The sequence below is a fragment of the Sander vitreus genome, chromosome 22 (assembly GCF_031162955.1).
Source record: "Sander vitreus isolate 19-12246 chromosome 22, sanVit1, whole genome shotgun sequence".
Lineage (NCBI taxonomy): Eukaryota > Metazoa > Chordata > Actinopteri > Perciformes > Percidae > Sander > Sander vitreus.
The window spans coordinates 23,363,606-23,383,358 of NC_135876.1; the positions used below are offsets into that span (position 1 = coordinate 23,363,606).

The following is a 19,753-nucleotide window of genomic DNA, read 5'->3' on the forward strand; positions in this document are numbered from 1 at the left end:
TAAGATTTCGAGCTGCAGCTTGCCAAAATCAAGATATTAAAGCTTTGGGAGATCTGTCAGTAAAAGGTTGGCTTATTCAAATTCAGATCACCAAAGGCTGTGAATCAGTCATTTTCTTTCTGGGTCTAAAAAGCTTTAAACAAACATTTTAAAAGACTGTTCTGCCGACTGCTGGTGCTTATTAAATTAAAATATGCAACATGAAGCTCAATGCTGCCCTCTAGTGTTTATCTGAAGCAGCGCAGGCCCAACCAAACCTTGCTGCCACTCGGAAAACTGCAGACCGACGAGGCTTCAGACTACAGCAAGAGGGAAACAAATAATCACGCAAGACTTTTGTTAAGTTTTTGATTTTCTTTCTTTTTTGTGGAAATATGTTACAGTTATATTACAGGTATTTAAATGCCCCCGATGGATAACAAAAAATGTTTGGAGACCAACACTAAGAAGGAGACAGCAACTTAACTGAGACAGAAACAGTCCAGACTGGATCGACACTCGACAGGCAGAGTGGGCCAAACTGACGCCCGACCTGTAACCTATGTTAGCAGACGTCCAATAAATACTGCAAATGCTGTTAACGCAACTTGTTAAAAACAAAAACAGAACAAAAGACAAGGAAAACAGGTGTGCTCTCCTTCTAGTGTCCTTTGTGGTATTTAGCAGCATGTGTGTAGCTTCCAGAAACCAAACAAACGTGTGAATAACAAATGTGCAGGGCCTGCAATCAACCAGAGTTTTAAACACAAGAGAGAACAGAAATATGGTGGTTATAAACTTCGTGGCCAGTGTAGAAAAGTGGAAAAGTGCTTAATACAAGAACACACAAATGATTAAACAGGTTAACTCGCATCCTCGACACATATCCAACAACCAGGGACAGAAGTTTTGTCCTCCACCAGCCACAATGGTTGGTTGACTCCAAAATTCACCATGTTATCAGTTTTATATACATTTTTTTTAGTATACAATAACATCTTGGAACAATGTTTGGGTGTCTGACAGTGGCTCACAGGGTATAAACATTCAACAGACAAAACTGAATCTTACATTTGGCTGGTGGTCTTGAAATCACTTCCCGGTTATTACAGCGAAAGATATAAAAAATGTTATCATGGCAGATGTTTTTAACTTATAGCAGTTATCTTCAGGTTGTGTTGTTGTTCTTCTTCAAGGGTCTTTTGTTTTATTTCTAGAGGACGAGAGGAGAACTGACAAAATACAATCTACCCTTTTACCTGTGTGAAAATCTTCTGGTTGAATGCAAGTGTGCCCCTGCACCATCTTCCATTGGTCTTTAATGTAACTTATAAAATATATCATAAAATGTCTTCTTTAATGGAAACTGATACGTCCATGTACAAAAAGTTCTTTCTTTTATATAAATTACACCAGTCTCTGATGATGATATCTTCGTTCCTGCTAATAAGGTTCATCTCCACCCACCCACCCACACACACACACACACACACACACACACACACACACACGCAATCAACACTCCCAACTTAGCTACACAACATGCTCTACATTTTACCCATAGTAGAGAAGAAAACAAAAAAAGAAACTATCCCCACTGAAAGGAAATCTCTGCACATACAGTAACGCTACATCTCCTCTTTCTCCTTCTCTTCCACACTGTGTCTGTATGCAAGACCACAAGCATGGTGCAGTTTCGGGCGATGGACGGAGGGCGACTCCCCAGCTTCCGCTGGTGACCCTCGCTATCGCCTGTCACTGTAGCTGCCTTGTTCTGGCTCCGACACCGCAGGTCCCTGGCACGCCCAGCTGGATAACGCCCAGCTGGCGGGCGGGGAATGTGCGTAACGACTGACCGGAGTAGGGGCGACACCTCAGCAGTCAAACCGCATCTCCAGTGAATCGTCAAAGCCCCTGTTGTCGTGCCCCGCCCCCGATAAGAAGGTGGCTGTGACGGGTGCCCCTGTAGCCGTGGTGACGTTGAGGAGGGTGTTGGGGGAGCTGGTGGCCGGGCTACGGAGGGCTGCCGCGGTGATACTGGTGAGGTTGATGCCAAGCGTGAGACGAGTCTGTTCCAGAGCTTTCTCCGGCACGGCGAAGGCCTCCAGCTTCTTCTCGCCGTTGGCCATGTAGGAGTTCTGGCAGCCGCGGCAGATACAGTCCAGACACGCCTAAGAAAAACAACCATAATTAATAACAACCTGATGTAATAAATAATCATCATCAACATCATGACAGTACACCCAAAGGCTGTCCCGTAACAAAAAAGGTTGTTTCATAAAAAGGGCAAGAATGAACCGTCGACGTCAATTAAACCAACATGAAACAGAAGCGGTGCTCAAAATGAAGTTTAAAACCTCTACAGTCCTATGAAAAGAATCAGCAAACATCATCTGCTGATGAGGACTGTGAGATATGGTCGAAAGGTCCAAAACCAGCGAGTCAGCGGACCTTGAGTTCAGATCATTTTGTCAAAAGAAAGGTTAAAAGGTTCAAATGCCACAACACCAAAGTTTCACTAAGACACACTTTTGAACTTGTCATTCTCTGTAGTTTTAGATATGAAAACGATACCGCTGCTAATTTTAATCAACCATAAAATACATGTATTAACTTCTGTAAAGCAGATTTCAACATTCATTATGAACTGCAGCGGTATCCTGGCGGGCCTTGTTCATTGACATTTTTAACAACTTTCACCACATAAAAAACAAGGTGTTATTACAAGTTTAATTGAAATATTTAGCTGCAAAACTGCAAAGCAGTCTAGCTCAAACAAGCCAGTAAATTTGTCTTTTTTTCCAAATATTTAATACAGGCCTATACATCTTATTGCTTTACTGTTAGCTAAGAAAATGCATATTAAATTGTTCATAAAATAGTTCATTAAACTATATTCTTATGATAGATATTCATGGTGTCATTTTTAGCTGGAAAGGTTGCACGTGCATGGGTGTTGTGTGTGTGAGAGGTTGCCATGAAAAGAAACTCACCATGAAAAGAGTGCTGTGGTTTTAAAAAGTTTGGGAACAACTGCTATAGAGGTCTAACTTCCCTTATAGTCAACGCTCTTTATGACTGTCAACAATATCTCATCCCCATGCATGACTCCCACAGGAGCAAATTAAATTAGTCATAATTAAACTACAGTGCAATAAAAACAAACACAAGCAATCAGTTAATTGTGATGAGCCCCCAGGTAGGCATTCACTTTGTTAGTATATACGGTATGATGTTATTAAGATATATTTCCAAACATTAGTGGTTCTGGCTGTGGCAGCAGCATCACAAACACAGCACACAATGGGAGGGGTTTGTGTTGTAATTAGAAAGGGGCTGGGGCCTGGATTAAACTTCTATATGCCTCACCAAAGGCATCAGTGGTCACGAACGGGAAGCAATCTGAATTTTTTTCATTATCAAGAGGGACACGTCAGGGGTGCCCACTAAGTACAGTTGTTTGCATTCACTATTGAGCCTCTGTCCATCATGCTTTGGAATTTCTAGATGGGGGAGGGAACACTAGGTGGCTCTACATGCCGACGACTCACTGTTGTATGTGTCTGATCCTGTGCGGTGTGTTTCCCACAGTCCAGGTGTTGGATAGATTTGGTATCTTTTCGGGATATAAGACTAACCTTACGAAAAGCGAATGCTTCCCAGTGAACAACCTAGCTCTTGCAATTCCACAAAAGGACCTGCCCTTCCACCTGGCTAAATCTGGCTTTAGATATTTAGGAATAAATATTACACGGACTTTCCCTAAACTATACAAAGATAACTTCATACCCCTCATTGATAAAATAAAAAACGATTTACAGAATTGGAGGTCCACTAATCTTTCACTGGCTGGAAAGATCAACTGTATTAAAATGAACGTGTTCCCCCGATTCCTCTATCTTTTTCAATGTCTCCCTATATTTCTCCCAAAATCCTTTTTTCAGTCCACTGATAAAACTATATCATCATTCATTTGGGGAGGTAAAGCCCCTAGATTACAGAAAAGGCTTCTTCAGCGACATCGATACCAGGGCGGACCGGGTTTACCAAATTTGCTTCACTATCACTGGGCGGCTAATATTCAGAAAGTCATATACTGGCTTCATGCTCCAAAGCTGTCGTGGTGTGAAATAGAAAATGAGTCATGCATTCTGGCATCCCTTCCCGCCTTGGTTACTTCGAGTCTCCCTCTGTCTACTTCACCCTATACCTCTGACCCTGTTGTTATCAATACTTTACGAATTTTGTCACAATTTTGAAACCACTTCGGTTTAAGAGATTTCTCTCATCTGGCTCCTATCTGTGATAATCATAATCATATTTTTGTTCCACCTAGATTAGACAACACCTTTGCCCTGCGGAATAGACTTAGCCTCTCCAAATTTAAGGATCTCTACAGCGAAGGTGTATTCTCTACCTTTAGTCATCTCTCTCAAAAATTCAACCTCCCCGGCTCAAGTCGTTTCCGATATTTCCAGATCCGACACTTTAAGCAAAATCTAGATTCAAACTTCTCCAATGCACCTCAACCTACTGCTATGGATGGCATCTTCCAAATTCCCTTCAATTTAAAAGGCTTCATTGCGAGAATCTATTCCAACATATCATCTCTTGGAGACACCTCTCTCAATAGAATTAAAGGGAAATGGGAGGAGGAGCTTGGGGATGTAATACCTGAGGAATCCTGGACTGATGCTCTGAAGAGAGTTAATGGAACTACGTCATGTGCTAGGTTAGGTGTAATTCAGTTTAAAGTCTTGCACCGTACCCACCTCTCCAAGTCTAGGCTGGCCAGAATTTATCCTGGGGCGGATGAGAATTGTAGCAGATGTCATGTCGCCCCGGCAACATTAACACACATGTTCTGGTCATGTTCTTCCCTCTCGGATTACTGGTCAGAGGTATACTTTCACAGGCACTATCCTTAAATTTGCAACCTAACGCCTACTCTGCCATCTTCGGTATAGTGCCAGCTGACCAACGGATTATCAGTAAGCATAAGGACATTATAGCATTTACAACTCTACTTGCCCGCCAAAGGATATTGTTGCACTGGAAATCCCCCATACCACCCAGCACCTCCTTATGGATGAATGACCTTATGCTCCATTTAAGTCTCGAAAAGATCAAATACACACTTAGAGGGTCAAAGGACCTCTTCTATTCTACCTGGAACCCAGTAATGTCTTTCATAAACAAACTTAAAACCCTCCCTGATAATTCATGAATCCACAAGTACTAGATCCTGAGGGGTGACGCATGATGTTGCACAGCAAGAACGGCCTCCTCATTTATTTTCAAGCTTTACTTTCAAATTAGCTGCTTCCACCCTCTTTTCTTTTTGTTTAATTCTTCATACCTGTTGAATGATACCTTCACCTATTAATATCATAACCTTTATCTATTTATCTACTTATTTAATCTCCTTAGATTGGGATGCACTGGATGTTGTAGGGAGGGGGGAGGGGTGGTCCTGGGGTTGTATTTGTTTATTTGTTTATGTGTTCTGTGAAAAATCCAAAAGTATTATCCTTCTATAGAACTGTCTTTCTGTACCTTGTTCTCAATAAAAAGATAGTTCAAAAAAAGAAAAAAAAAGAAAGAAAAAGAAAGGGGCTGGGAGCAGCGTCAGCGTTGTTCTCACCTTGCGGTTGGAGTAGCAGGGGCAGCGTTGCCCCCTACAGGTCAACACCGAGGGGTTCTGTGTGGCCCGGCCGCACTTGCAACCCTTCTTCTCTACAGGTTTTTTATACAGTGGCTTTGAGGGGCTGGGTGGGTGTGTCAGGGGGTGAGCATGTGGGTGTGGGGGCACTCTGTCACGGGGTTGTGTGCGGGGCTTGGGGGTCCCTTGCCTGGCTTTGGTGTAAGCCTTCTTGGGGCCCCCGTGGTGCTCCACAGTCTTCTTCAGCCCCTTGTTGGTGATGAGCACAGTCTTGCCCACTTTGGGAGGACCACCATTTGGCACCGGCGCCAGGTGTGGGTGGGGGGTGGCTGCAGGAAACTTAGGCTCCTGTTTGGTGGTGGCACCGGGGTTAGGGTGATGGGGGGAGCTGTTGGCACCGAGGGGAGGCCCGCGTAAAAGGCTGGAGATGGGGAGGGGCTGTACCTTCTCGCTGTCGCTTTCTGAGCGGGAGCGTTTACGGTGGTACCGAGGGGCAACATGGGGGATGACTGTTGAGGGCTGAGGAGGAGGCTGCAGTGAGGGCTGCGGGTGAGGTTGGAGGGGGCGAGGGCTGTTCCCTCGGGGGAGGGAGGGGATAAAGTGGGAGGAGTCAGAGCCAGGACAGTGAGGCCCATTGAGGCTGGACTGAGGTACAGAGGGGGGGCAGTCCGGCTGGGGGGAGGGATCAGGGTTAGTGTCCGTCTCCAGAGTCCTGAGTACCTCCTCAACACTCAACAACAACGGCCCCCCGCCATGTTTCAGGTCATCCCCCAAAGTGCTGATGTCACAGAGCCCCGCCTCCCCCGTGAGGCTCACACACACTGGGATCTCCTCCGAAAAGCTCTCCTGCTTTGCAACACCTTCACCTGTTTCTATGGTGATGGATTGCAGAGAGTCCGAACTGAGCAGACCGTTACAATCGTGCAGCCCGTTTAAACCGACGGGGCTCGGCTCCTCCACCTTGAGCTCCTTGGTAAGTGGAGCTTCGTCCGGCTGGACCCCATCGGAGTTGGAGGCCGTCTGTGACAGGCCGGCCGAATCGGAAATGTCCTCGGCTTCTGGCTCGCTCTCAGCCAACGTGAGGCCCTCGTTGAGGATGGCCTGGAGGTCCGGCGAGTCGCTGGCGGCGCTGGCTATGTGCGGGGCAAGCGGCGACTGCGTGATGTAGAGACAGAGCTTCCTGTAACAGTGGACAAGCAAGGAGAGCTGCCTGTTTTCCTCAAAGCGGGAATAGTCCTTACACCAACTACAGGACGGCTTCAGCTGCATCCTCTGACCCTTACAGCCTCGACAGACGTAATGCTGACATGATGAGTCGGTGGGAGCGATGGGGTCCTGCAGAAGATTACCTGAAGATAAGGAGAAAATGCAAACTTAGAAAACGTCAGCACATCACACATTTCACAGGAACAGTGCAGAACAGCTCACACTGATGATTAATTCAGACTTTCACATAAACCAGTTAAAGCAAAGCAGCTAAGATAACACTTATCTTACCAACAAATATGGCACTCAATGACATAAATGTACACACAAAACCATGATCTGATAAATTATGACCCTGTAGCTTTATAATGTTAACGATTTATAAACAATTGCTTCCTCATTTGCTGTGTTTTATAGCTTCCTATACTGATGTGTATTTGTAAACCTGAGCGGTGCCTGGCAACTTGCCAGAATGGATGACAACCGCTCTTTGAGAGGAGCTTCCTTAGCAACGCTGGTCGCTAGGTAGTGCAGCTGCAGATAGGGGGACAAAAGGATGAAGGTCCATTCATGAGAAACAACCAACCTTACACACTCTGCACTGCCTGTCTGATAATTCCCACATAACTAACATATTGACTGCTTTCATATTGATGGATGTACACAGCGGGTGAGATGATCTGTGAGTTTAATAAAGATGCTCTTCTCAATACTTTTGTGATCACAGCAACACAAATATCTCATTTACCCCAGGAGATATTCCCTGTATGACCGCTCAAAGTGGCTAAGGAAGAGTTGCTGCATTATGTATGAGCAGTGAAAAGCATGCATTAAATATACCACCAAAATAAATCAAAGGTTTATTTACAACCTGACACAAGCAGACTAACCACAGAAACGGTCCCTTGCTTGAATTACAGCCTGCTTTTATTTTAAAACCACTTATATTTAACGTGTATAAACACTATTTTCATTTTTGTGCATATACTTTACTTTGTTGTGTATTTGGGGATGGGGAAAATGTGAAACAGATTAGGTGCATAATATCCAGTGTGTTTCTCTGTGTTATTCAACACAGAGAAACGCCCCGATGCTGCCAAATAGCACACAGAGGGGGGTGTGTCATGATGGGTGTAGCTTAGAACGATGATGCGTTCATGGCGCTTCGGAAAAGGCCCTTTCAGATTTCATAAACACGCCTCGACATTTGTTTAAGTGAGTCTGCTATGATTCTTAGTTTTTACTTCAAGTCATTTCTGAACAGGGGTGAAGGCAGTTTACATATCTTCTATTTAAGTAAACATAGAGAAGTACTAATCATATTTTGAATCACTTTTCCAAACCAATCATTAAACATTTATCAAAGTTACCCCTGGGTTTTATGTCCGTTCTAATGTTTATTTCTTAATTTCATTATTTTATTGGATATATTTTATTCTCTGTACTTTTATTTGACTGATTTCATTTAATTGTGCCAAATGTTTTAAAACTGATTGTTCCTTATAAATAACTTTTAGCTGTATTTAAAATAATGTGATGCATAAACAGATTCTTCTTCTTCTTATTATTCTTATTATTATTATTATCTTATTTACACAATATATTTATTTACACAATATATTTTGGATGGTAAGTATTAAATGAAAAGTGCTTAATAACTATGATTACCACATAAATGTAGTAAAGAAAAATGTGCAATAGACTATAGCCCTATAAAATGTAAATATTGAAGTACTTGTTTACTTCCCATTTGTAGTGCCGCCGATTGAGATATTTCTGACTGTCCATGAAAGCAGCATAATTTAAAGGTTTGTTCCCACAGCTGACAACACCGCACGTTACAGAAAACCTCTCCCAAAACACTCCTTTACTTAAATATATAATCACATTAAATAAATAAAAAATCCGCACACACTTACTGCAGACCAAGCAGGACAGGGACTGGCGGAAAAACGGCAGCAGCTTGCAAAGCTCCGCGAGGGCCCGGGGGTCTCGGGGGTCGCACTGCAGCACTGAACGGCTCGCGGACACGTAGAGAGAAGTCGCATTCACCGGGTTCATCTCAGCAGCCTGTCCCGGGGCTCCAGTCCGGTCCGGTCCGTTAAGATGTATTAATACGATAAAACACCAAAGCCACACAATAACACAAACAAACTAACCGATCGAGGCAACGGTAGACGAGCAAGTCCCGTTATCTGTCCGCTAAAATGACTGTTTTTGTCAATGGAGTCTGGTGGCTTTGAAGAGAGCATAGATGGATATAACGGCTTCAGTTCCCCGTCGATAAATCCCACATATATAGCAGTCTGCGCAGGGAGCAATCGAGGTTACTCATCCCAAATCACATCCGATCCATCCTCAATGTGATGTCCCAGCTCTGAGAGTACTGCTGCTTTTGGAAAGATTATAAGTGCACTCACAAGCAGACCGGGCATGTATATAAACAATCGGTTCATCCAAGTCGGTTCGGCTTGTTTCCATACAGTCCGTGAGTTATGATTAGACAAAGCATAGTGTGGCGCTCATTCTTCCGTCAGTGGCCTTTTAATAACGTTTTTTGCAGCTGGTTAGCAAGCAGCAAAAACTCCGAAAATCAAACAGGGGCTTTCGTGACAAAGTGCTCCGGTTTGCAGTGGTTTCTCCTCGATAATTCCATAGTCCACATGCATACTCGTCCCGGGTCTTCACCGCGGTCCAAAGCTGGTGTCACACAATGCATTTATTATCTCAGACAGAGGCTTCCGTGGCTCCTTTTTGGCTGGGCAGTGCAGCCCCAACAGGCTCGTTATGGTTGTGTTATTGTTCGAGGAGATTCAAGGCGGCTCGAAAACAAAACAGGCCGCCCCGGCTTCAAATGGTCCTCTTGGGCGACAAATACCGACAGCAGCGCGCCGATATGAAGGGAAATAGGCGATGGAGAGGTTGTGGTTATTAAAACAAAAATAATTTCACAGCTCCGATGCTTTTGTGGGTGTAAAGAAAAACAAACCAGCGGAAGCACCGGGCTCTGGTGTCAGTGCTAGCCGCCTGAGCTGCACCGAGAAGCCGGCTACAAAAGCAGGCCGCTTCCCCTCTTCTCGGATTAGCGGGAGTCTCTCGTTCTCGCCTCGGTGGGAATGTAGCAGGAAAACAGAGGGTTTAGCCGATATTGTGTCCTCCTGCAGCTTTTGGTAGACTCCCAGAGTGTCAGTGAAGAGCGAAAGTGAATTAAATCCTTATTTGTGTATCTTGCTATCGTTAGCCGCGGAGTATTCCTCATTACCTCCTGTCGCTTTTCCACACACAAACAAGGGGTCGCTGTTGCTCAGATCTCGCGAGAACACACTTAAAGCGGTTAATTTAAAAGCAATGGAATGCACATCCATTGTGGAAACCATGGATATCTATGGTGGAAACTTTTTACTTTTAAGTCTGAGAGATGTATTTACCTTTATTTATTTTAAAATATACAATTTAACCAACAAAACAAGTTTCAAATAACTATTAAACTAATATTTCTAGATCCTGTGTGTTTTGTGATTAGAACTGAAAGGATTCATTAATCAAAAAATGAGCTGTATTTTAATGTAAAAGGTAATTGATTAGTTTGTAATTTGTGTTTTTAAAAATACTCATTTGCTAAATTGTGATCCCTTACAGCTGCTTCTCAGAGAAGAAAAAATCAAAGGGAAAAAAACACAGTATCAAATATTTTATAGTAGTAGAATGAATACATTTTTTGTGAGTTTTTTGTGATTGTCGCGGGCATAAATCCTTGATTTTGTGGCACGTTTTCTTAAAAAAATGCGATGGAATATGCGGGATATTTATGCAATTTTATGCGATGAAATTGTGGGAACTTGCAAAAATTGCGGTTTCATCATGGCTTCATCGCGGGGTTTGCAGCTTTTCGATGACGTTCATGTCGCGTAATTACGTCACTTCATAACGTCACTTCATAACGTCACTTCATAACGTCACTTCATAACGTCACTTCATAACGTCCCCATGGCAACAGGGGAAAATGGCTGCTCTTGTGTGAAGTAAACGCAACATTTTTCAACTTTCTGCTAAGATATATGTGACTTTTTTTGCAACGAAAATGCAGGGATTATGAAATCATGCAAGCCCCGCATATTTTGCGCGGAAATCGGCAATTTATGCGGCGAAAGTGCGGCGTATTTGAAAAAAAGCGGCCCCCGCATAAATATGCAGACTTTGGCTGATTATGCATTGAATTATGTGATTGCATAATCACGTTTTTCTGGAGGGACTGATAAGAAAGCATATTCATGTGCCTCTGTTCGCGGTTTTCTTTTCCTTGGTTATCCTCCAGGATTTTGTACAACTTTGTACAAACCAAATAAAGTTATTAAAAAAGTAATGCACTTAATCCTATTTAACTAATGTACATTACACAGCCATAACGTCATTAATAATAACAGCCCACTTGTTTGTGTTTATAATCACTGTTGTTGAAATGATTTTAAGTCCCAGATTAACTAGCTTTCTTTGTTGTTTCACAATAACTGCCCATTAAGAAACACTAGTTTTATGAAAGTTATATATGATGAGTCATTGTTCTTACTGAACTGATGACTTATTCAATGTCAGATAGGAGTCAAAAGTTTTATTCTATTTCACACTGGTTACCAGTACACAATGTTAAGTGTTTATGAGTCATGAGGCCTACGTTTTGAGCTTTTCTCTCGAACATAAGGAGAAAATATTGCATCAATCAGTTACTCTCACAACTGTCGAGTAATTTCAGTTAAGATCGTTTCACAAGTCTTTCAAACCAGACTGGTAAAAAAAAACAAAAAACACCTAAAGCAGTTATTTATTCCATAAGATTTTGAATCTAATGGGGTAACTCACAGTTGTTACTGTTGCGTACATTTTACTCACGGTTATGGTTTCTTTGGCTACTTAATGGTGGCTCTGTTTTATTAAAGTGTTTCAGTAAGCCATTACAGCGAGCAAGCACGTACAACACCTGGACCCTGAAGGTGAAGCAGCTGAATTAATTCAAGGACATTCATTTTAATATTTACACCGATGCTTTTCCTACTGTGACATGTCAAAATGTCTTCTGAGAAAAAAAGGCCTATTAGTGAACACTTATTTGAGCTTACACAATGTGTAGTTTCAGTTTTGATTATTCTGAAATGCAGTATGTTTTCAGAAGCCAGAATTTTTAAAAATACTGCTGTTATAAATCCAAATTTTGATCAGAAGTTTTTGCAGTAATGTCATTTTGTGGAGAATACTAAATTGCTTTAATTTTAAATGTTTTTTTTGTTGCCTAAAAACAGTGTATTATTTTGAATCTGCCTTAAAAACCCAACATGTTTGATACATATGTGTGTAATCATGTAGTGTAAACCCCCCACATTTCGAGGACATTACCTTTATTGGTAGCAATGGACTTGTTTATTACTGTATGTTAGTATGTGTTTGAAATGTCGTGCAGTTCAGAGATGACAACGCTGTGAGGAGCAGTCTGAGAACGAGCAGGGTGAACAAAGAAGGATGGGAAAGGGGAAGAGTTAACTAATTATCTGTAAAAATAGCTACAAACCAACACCCTTGCAAAGACATACTGATAGGAAAGTTGACACACTTGTATGATGCAAACACACAGATACTATCCATCAATGCGGCCACCTCGCCCTCATCTTCTTCTTTTTTTCCTCTTTGTTTTGCATTACTCTGTTCACACACAGAGATTTGAGGCTGCTGACCACTACCTCACATTATCTACTATAATGTTGTTTTTGCATTCAATTAAAGCTCCTATGATTTGTCAATTATTTAATTACTCAATTGACAGAAACAAGTATTTGTCAACTATTATTGTAATGAAGTAATCGTTTCAGTCATTTCTCAGCACTAACGGCAAATATCTTCAGGTTTCCGCTTCTTAAATTTAAGGATTTTAATGCCCTGCTTTGTCATAAATGACAGTATATTGAATATCTTTAGGTTTTGGACTGTAAGTCATCACCGTGGGCTTGGAAAAATTGTGAATGATTAAGAAAATAATCAGCAAATGAATCGATAATGGAAAAATAATCGTTAGTTGCAGCCCTACATTCAATAAAAATGGAATTTTTCAAAAGTTCATACTAATCTTGTTTCATTTATTCACAGTTGTATTTTGCAGTTAAGTCTATGAAGCTACTAATGTCGGTACTCCAGAAAACCAGGCTTTCGATGATTTTTCTAATTAATGGCAGTGCACACCTTTTAATTGTTTTTAATCCATGTTCAATTAGAAATGTAAATAAAGTGTGTATTTTAAGAGTGCTGTCACTTTTATTACAGCCAACCTTTCTAGACATAAATGGGGTCTTGAATAGAATTTGAAATAAAGTAATGCGAGTTAAAATAATGATTGTTTAAGATAATGTGACGTCGGGACTTGCATAACCAAAACTTTTGGTGACTTTTCTAATCTCATAGCAGCACACACGTTTAATCTACTACAGTACGAAAACATGTATGTAAATAGTTTTGTTTTTTAGTTTCTGTAATGCTTCTAAACATTATAGAACATCATAGAAAACCATGCGCACATTTTAAATTCACTGCAATAGCCAACATCCAAGACTGTGAGATGTGGTTGAAAGCTCAGGAAGTGGACCCTTGAATGAAACTACTTGGGCTCTCTCACACACACACACACACACACACACACACACACACACACACACACACACACACACACACACACCTGATGCAGCTGCATTCCATGTATGTGAGTAATTCCTCTCGGCAGTGTCTCATGCCATTATGACTTATTATTTTTTTAGCTTATTGTGGTAACAGTAGATGTTTAAATATAGTTGGTTTGTGAGTCTATGGGAGTTATTTTTAGTGCGTCTCTGAACAGGCTTGTGAGTTTGGGTGATTCCCTTTTTCTTGCTCACATAAAATACCAAGTAAACCTAAGCTATGATAATGTCCTTCACACTGAAATAATGTTATCAGCTATGGTAATGAGTTAATGGGAAAATAATTATGTCAACATACTAGTTGTGGCATTACGCAGCTTGTGGACTGGGGATAAACAAATTTTTCACCAAATATGACAGCAGTTGAAATTTTGAGAGATCTTTTTTTCATCATCATGCACCTACATCCTTTAGATGTTTTTGTCTGGATGTTTTTGGGTTTAGTCTGACATTCTCTGTTTTAAAGAAACATGATTTCATTGTGACCATATTCATGAAGTTGAACTGGTCAAGGTAACTGTTGTGCTGTGGCTTGTTCCCTGTCAAACTGAAATGTCAAAACCCTGCAGTAAGTGTGACGATGAGCATTGGTCAATTGAATATGTTTGGATTACTCAAAGCTTCAAATGTATACATCAGAGCCACATGTTCACTTTTAAATCCCAAAAATGTGGAGCTCCCTTTTAATTTCCCCCAACTAGGTTTAAAAGTAAACTGCAATATAAACCTGAAGTCATGTATGTATATTTACTCTGCTGTACTATTATATCATATGTAAATGTATTGTCATGTCTAGCCCATTATGGTATAGGCTTCATACTTTCAATTACAAACCAGTAACCAAAAACCTTGAGATCTTACCTAGAATTTTAAATGAAGTTATGTAAATTTCTAATCAGATGCCGATGATAAACAGCTGTACCTCCCTCCTGTCACTGCCTTCATGAAATACAAAACTGGATGAAATTCAACATGCATTAACGTAGCTTTTTGCTTGTTTTCGGCAGTAAAGTGTCCTGCCTAGGGTTGTGTGAAAGGCAAAAATGTATTATTATTAATATGAAATGTCAATGAATGATTAGTTACACAAAAATTAAAAAAGTATTTGGGCACATTTCAGATCAAATGGGCAAATGTTGGTGGGGATAGTGAATGCAAAATGCTCTCACCTGCGTCGATAACAATTTTCGAGGAGGAACTATACATCCAGGTGTTTTAGTGATCTCAGGGGCCAGCAGCAGGAACAGGTTGAACTGGGAAGCTCCCACATGTGTATGATGTTCTGTAGTTGTAAAAAAGAAAATGCAAACAACTTGAATTCTTTTCTAGCCCCATTAAATCTTGTTCTGCTACTGACACCTAAAATATTGATTTAATCCTCGACTTCCCTATCTGACAGGACCATTGTAAAGCCACAGGAAAATCTGTGTCATGTGTCAAACTGCCTTTATATTTGTCGGGTTAAACCCCAGCGTAGAAGCTCTTTTCAACAAGCACATTACAAAACAATAAATGCCACTTTTCTTACATTCATTCATGACCTGGGCGTGAGCATCTCTACCCACAAGAAATGTTTAAGTCACTATGAATATTTTTCAGAGTTCACTTTGTAATTTTGTTGTCTAAATATATTATTGTTTTTGATTGAAACTAAAAGACCAAAAGTACACAAATGCATGTGGACAGAGGTGCAATGAGGTGATTATATAGTGTATATAATCATGTTGCAGTTCAGTTTAGATTCGAGCATCAGTGAAATGTGAATGGCTGGTAGGAGATGATGAGTCCTGCTTCAACATCATCCTAACCTTAACATATATGGACATGATAGACAAGCTGCCCCCCCTTCTGTCTGCGGGAGAGTCCCGCCTTGTCATCACTGCAGCATGATTATTTCCATAGAACATCACCTATGACAACAATGGTTCCTCTTTTTGCGTGAAGCTGGATTATATAAGATCCCAACTCTCAGTTCATTCATCACTAGACTTTGGAGAGTTCCACTGAATAACGAAGCAGTTTAAAGCTAAGATCCAGTCAGTTTGAAGATTTGAAAATGTGCGCGACTTCCTCTGTCAGCCGTTGGATTTGTCTGCTCACCCTGGCTGTGATGATGGTCTTCTCTGCATCTCAAGGTAAAACTGAACTCCTGATCAAATGTTACATTATGTAAAATGTGTGCAGCCACCAGCTTTTGTCTTTTGGAATTTGAATCGCACACAGGAACGGTGTCAGGATTAAATGTAACTTAATTAATCAAATGGTCAATTAACAGAAAACTATTTGCTTCAGTGATTTTTCAAGCAAAAACGGCAAATATTCGCTGGTTCCAGGTTCTTAAACGCAATAATTGGAGGCTTTTCTTTGTCGTATGTAATAATAAACTGAATATCTTTGGCTTTTGAACTGTTAATCAGACAAAAGAAGGAATTGAAAAATAACACGCTGGGCTCTGAGAAATCAAACAAGCAGTTTTCACTATTTCCTGACACAATTGGCAGAATGATTCACGAAAATAATCGGTAAGACTTTATTTGAAGGTATGACACTATCATGACACATGAACCCTAACCCTAACTCTAACCATAACTTCTTATGAAAAAAACCAAATGACACTTAATGACAGAAGCGTTATGTCATAAACATTTATGACTTGTTTATAATGTTTATGACATGTTCATGACAGTGTCATGTCACTCTTATGTAGATACCTTCAAGTAAAGTGTAACAAAATAATCATTAGCTGCAGCCCTAACAAAGGTGCAATTACAGAATGAAAATATATTAAATAACTAATAACAAATTGGGGTTTTATATACAGTACTGAAATGACTTAAGGATTATAACTATAATGTATTATGAGGCTCAATATCGATTTTAGAAAATGGCAACAAAAAGTGTAATCAACAAAATCCAGGTTTCTCTCACTATATTAATGACTAGAAACTAGTGATGTAATGCTGAATAATGACAGTATTTCCTCTGTGTGTGTGTGTGTGTGTGTGTGTGTGTGTGTGTGTGTGTGTGTGTGTGTGTGTGTGTGTGTGTGTGTGTGTGATGGTCTGGTGTTGCAGCTTTTGCCTCCGGTCTGATTGTACCCTGCTGTAGCAACTTCAGCTCCAGGAAGATCCACGTTATCAAAGAGTGTTACGAACAGAAACCACGACAGAACTGCGACCACGCCTTCGTGTAAGCATTACATCTGAATACGGGACACCAGAAAACCCTCAGTAACAACCTCTCTCCCATGCCTTCTTGTCTCCACTGTTATTCTGAATTATAGAAACATACGGTAACACTTTACTTGAAGGTATCTACATAAGAGTGACATGACACTGTCATGAACACATGACACTGTCATGAACACATGAGCCCTAACCCTAACCGTAACTTGTCATGACAAAAACCGAATGACTTACTAAAAGAAGCGTTATGTCATAAACATTTATGACTTGTTTATAATGTTTATGACACGTTCATGACAGTGTCATGTCACTCTTATGTAGATACCGTCAAGTAAAATGTAACCAAACATATATTGTATTATAAGATTATTCAGCTTAATCTACGTCTAATTTGGTTGTAGAAGGGAATCTGTGAGACGATAAATGTTTGCTTTGTTCCAAACCTATGTTCTTGATAAGAACGGGGGAGAGAGGGGCGCAAAATGACTGAACATTAATAATGAAAATGTTTAATTGTTTTGTGTCTCTGTTTCTAGGATTAAAAACAAGAGGGGTCAGTGGTGCATCAAACCAGATGCTGCGTGGCTCAAACAGAAGATAGAGACGGTGAGAATCAGTTTATTCAGGGAACACAACACAACAAAGAATGTGAAAAAGTTTTGTCAAGTTGCTCGTGACTTTACTTGCACCTGCGTAACAAACCAAATCCAAAAACACGACGACGACGGTCTGAACCAAAGAAAGTACAGATACAGATTACTGAGATGGACACAGACTACTGAACCCAAATCACTTTGGTTACCAAGTGCAGTACTAATTTTGAGGTACCATTTTCTGCTACTTTATACTTCTACTCAACTACATTTCAGAGGGAAATCTTGTACTTTTTACTCCAGTTCATTTATCTGAAAGCTTTAGTTACTTTGCAGATTTTACACAGAAAACACAACATTTAACAAATGTGTTGTAAACAGTTTACAAAATAATGAAATTAGTTTGAACCTACGTTTTCTTTTCTTTGAAGTTTATTTTGCTGATAATACTTCTCTACTTTTATTCAAGTAAAATATAATTATATAAATATTATTTTAAGTAAAATAATGAATGCAGGGCTTTTACTTGAAAGTGTATTTTCCAACAGTTGTATTACTACTTTTAATTGAGTAAAAGATCTCAGTACTTCTTCCACATTAATGTACTATTCTAACAATACCTGATAATCACTCACGCATGATTAGGTCTACATCTGTTGAAAAGTACAGATGTGCAAAGTATCTCTTTTCTTAAAAAAAAAAAAAAACGGTTTCCCACAAGCCACCTTGAGCGGTAAAATAAGTTAAACATACACCAAACTGGTAAAATACTTGTGATTGGGCCACAACAGCAGAACCAAAGAGTTTTAATTAAAGTGTTGTATATGGTGCAGAGTACTGACCCCCATTTGAAGCTGGTGGAGAATCCCATCACAGCTGCCTGGTTGGTCGGGTGGGAAGACAAGTAGAAGAAACTATAAAGAAACAGATCAAAGAGTCAATTTCTCAAAACAACAAATGAATAAGTATTTCCTGATATTTTACAGAGTTTACTAATTGTACATTTCCTGTGCCCCCCCCCCCCCCTCCTTCTCTACACCGCAGGGAAAGATAACCTGTCCTCCCGATTTGTCGTTTTAAAAGAAGTCCTGGAAGTTGGTGCGGCATGACGAAAAAAAAAAGGCTGCAGCAAAGCAGCTACTCAGAACATTTTCTGCTGATTTACTATTTATTCCTTTTACGTTACTATCTATTTAAAATGTAAGTTATTTTTTGTATTTAACTTTATTACAGCTATAACAACTGAATTGTGTGGCATTATTTTGTAAGGTTGTCGATACCTGGTTGTTTGAACCTGGAACCAAAAATAAATACACGTTAAATGGATTTTAAAGGTGAATGACTCGTTTTTCTAGATGCATGATGTCTGGTTTTGGTGGAGATTCACTGCATGAATGGGGATTTCTGGGCTGACTCAGTGTCACATTTCCTTTCAGAACAGACAGTAAGGATTGTAATAAAGCAGGTGAAAATAGACCCAAAGCAAGTACATACTATTCATACATACATACTATTCATTTAAATAGATATAGCATTGACTGAATAAGAAAAACAGTAGAAATAATAAGATGATAAAAAAAAAAAAACCCTGGGGTCATATACATCAAAACATAATATTGACAATATAAGAATATATTAACTTACATATAAGTGATAACTTACAGTTGTTGATGATAATTCACGGATGGTTTAATACACTACACTAGATGGCCAAAAGAATATGGACAGAGGAATATTACACCCATGTGTGATAGTATAACAGCTTCACTCTCCTGGCTTTTCAGTCCTTCCAGCTGATTTTAAAACCAGGCTGCAGGAAATCGCTCCCATTAAGACACAATAGCATCAGTAAGGTTCAACACTGATGTTGGTGCAAGTCGGGCTCACAGACGCTGTTCCAGTTGATCCCATAGGTGTTGGATGGGGTTAAGGTCCGGGGTCTATGCAGGACAGTCAACTTCTTCCACACCAGACAGGGAAAACCATTTCTTTATGGAGCTGGCTTTGTGCACGGAGGAGTTGTCAGGTTGAAATAGGAAAGGGACAAACACAAACTGTTGCCACAAAGCTGAAAGCACACTATATATACTCAGCAAAAAAAAGAAACATCCTGTCACTTTCAACTGCTTTTATATTTTAAGCAAACTTAACATATGCAACGATTTGCATGAACATTAAAAGATTTAACAACTAAGAAATAAACTGAACAATTTTCACTGACATGTGGCCACCAGCTGCATTAAGTACTGCAGTACATCTCCTCCTCATGTACTGCACCAGACTGGCCAGTTCTTGCAGTTGTTGTTGCCATCCTGTACCTGTCCCGCAGGTGTGATATTCGAATGTACCGATGCTATGCAGGTGATGTTACACGTGGTCTGCCACTGCGAGGACGGTCAGCTGTGCTTCCTG

At 40.4% G+C, this 19,753-nt stretch overlaps 1 protein-coding gene and 1 long non-coding RNA gene across 2 annotated transcripts; one reads left to right on the forward strand and one right to left on the reverse strand.

Moving 5' to 3' along the window:
• Positions 1 to 334: 334 nt before the first annotated feature.
• msl2b (MSL complex subunit 2b) lies at positions 335 to 10,133 on the reverse strand. Its single transcript, XM_078280247.1, has 3 exons — positions 8,767 to 10,133; positions 5,624 to 6,990; positions 335 to 2,150 (listed from the first exon to the last, which is right to left on the reverse strand). The coding sequence occupies exons 1-3, from the start codon at positions 8,906 to 8,908 to the stop codon at positions 1,854 to 1,856; spliced, it is 1,806 nt and encodes a 601-aa protein (XP_078136373.1). The 5' UTR covers positions 8,909 to 10,133; the 3' UTR covers positions 335 to 1,853.
• A 5,428-nt stretch (positions 10,134 to 15,561) lies between these two features.
• Positions 15,562 to 18,667, forward strand: LOC144537345 (uncharacterized). Its single transcript, XR_013503847.1, has 4 exons — positions 15,562 to 15,698; positions 16,638 to 16,752; positions 17,285 to 17,354; positions 18,386 to 18,667. It is a non-coding gene; the product is annotated as an uncharacterized LOC144537345 (long non-coding RNA).
• The last annotated feature ends 1,086 nt before the right edge of the window (positions 18,668 to 19,753 follow it).

Bases quoted from the DNA above. Each gene is read 5' to 3' on its own strand.
- msl2b (XM_078280247.1), bottom strand. From the start codon at position 8,908: ATGAACCCGGTGAATGCGACTTCTCTCTACGTGTCCGCGAGCCGTTCA. The intron at 6,991-8,766 runs GTAAGTGTGTGC...CCTTATCTTCAG, and splicing joins CCTGTCCTGCTTGGTCTGCA to GTAATCTTCTGCAGGACCCC. The intron at 2,151-5,623 runs GTGAGAACAACG...TGTTTTTCTTAG, and splicing joins CCTGCTACTCCAACCGCAAG to GCGTGTCTGGACTGTATCTG.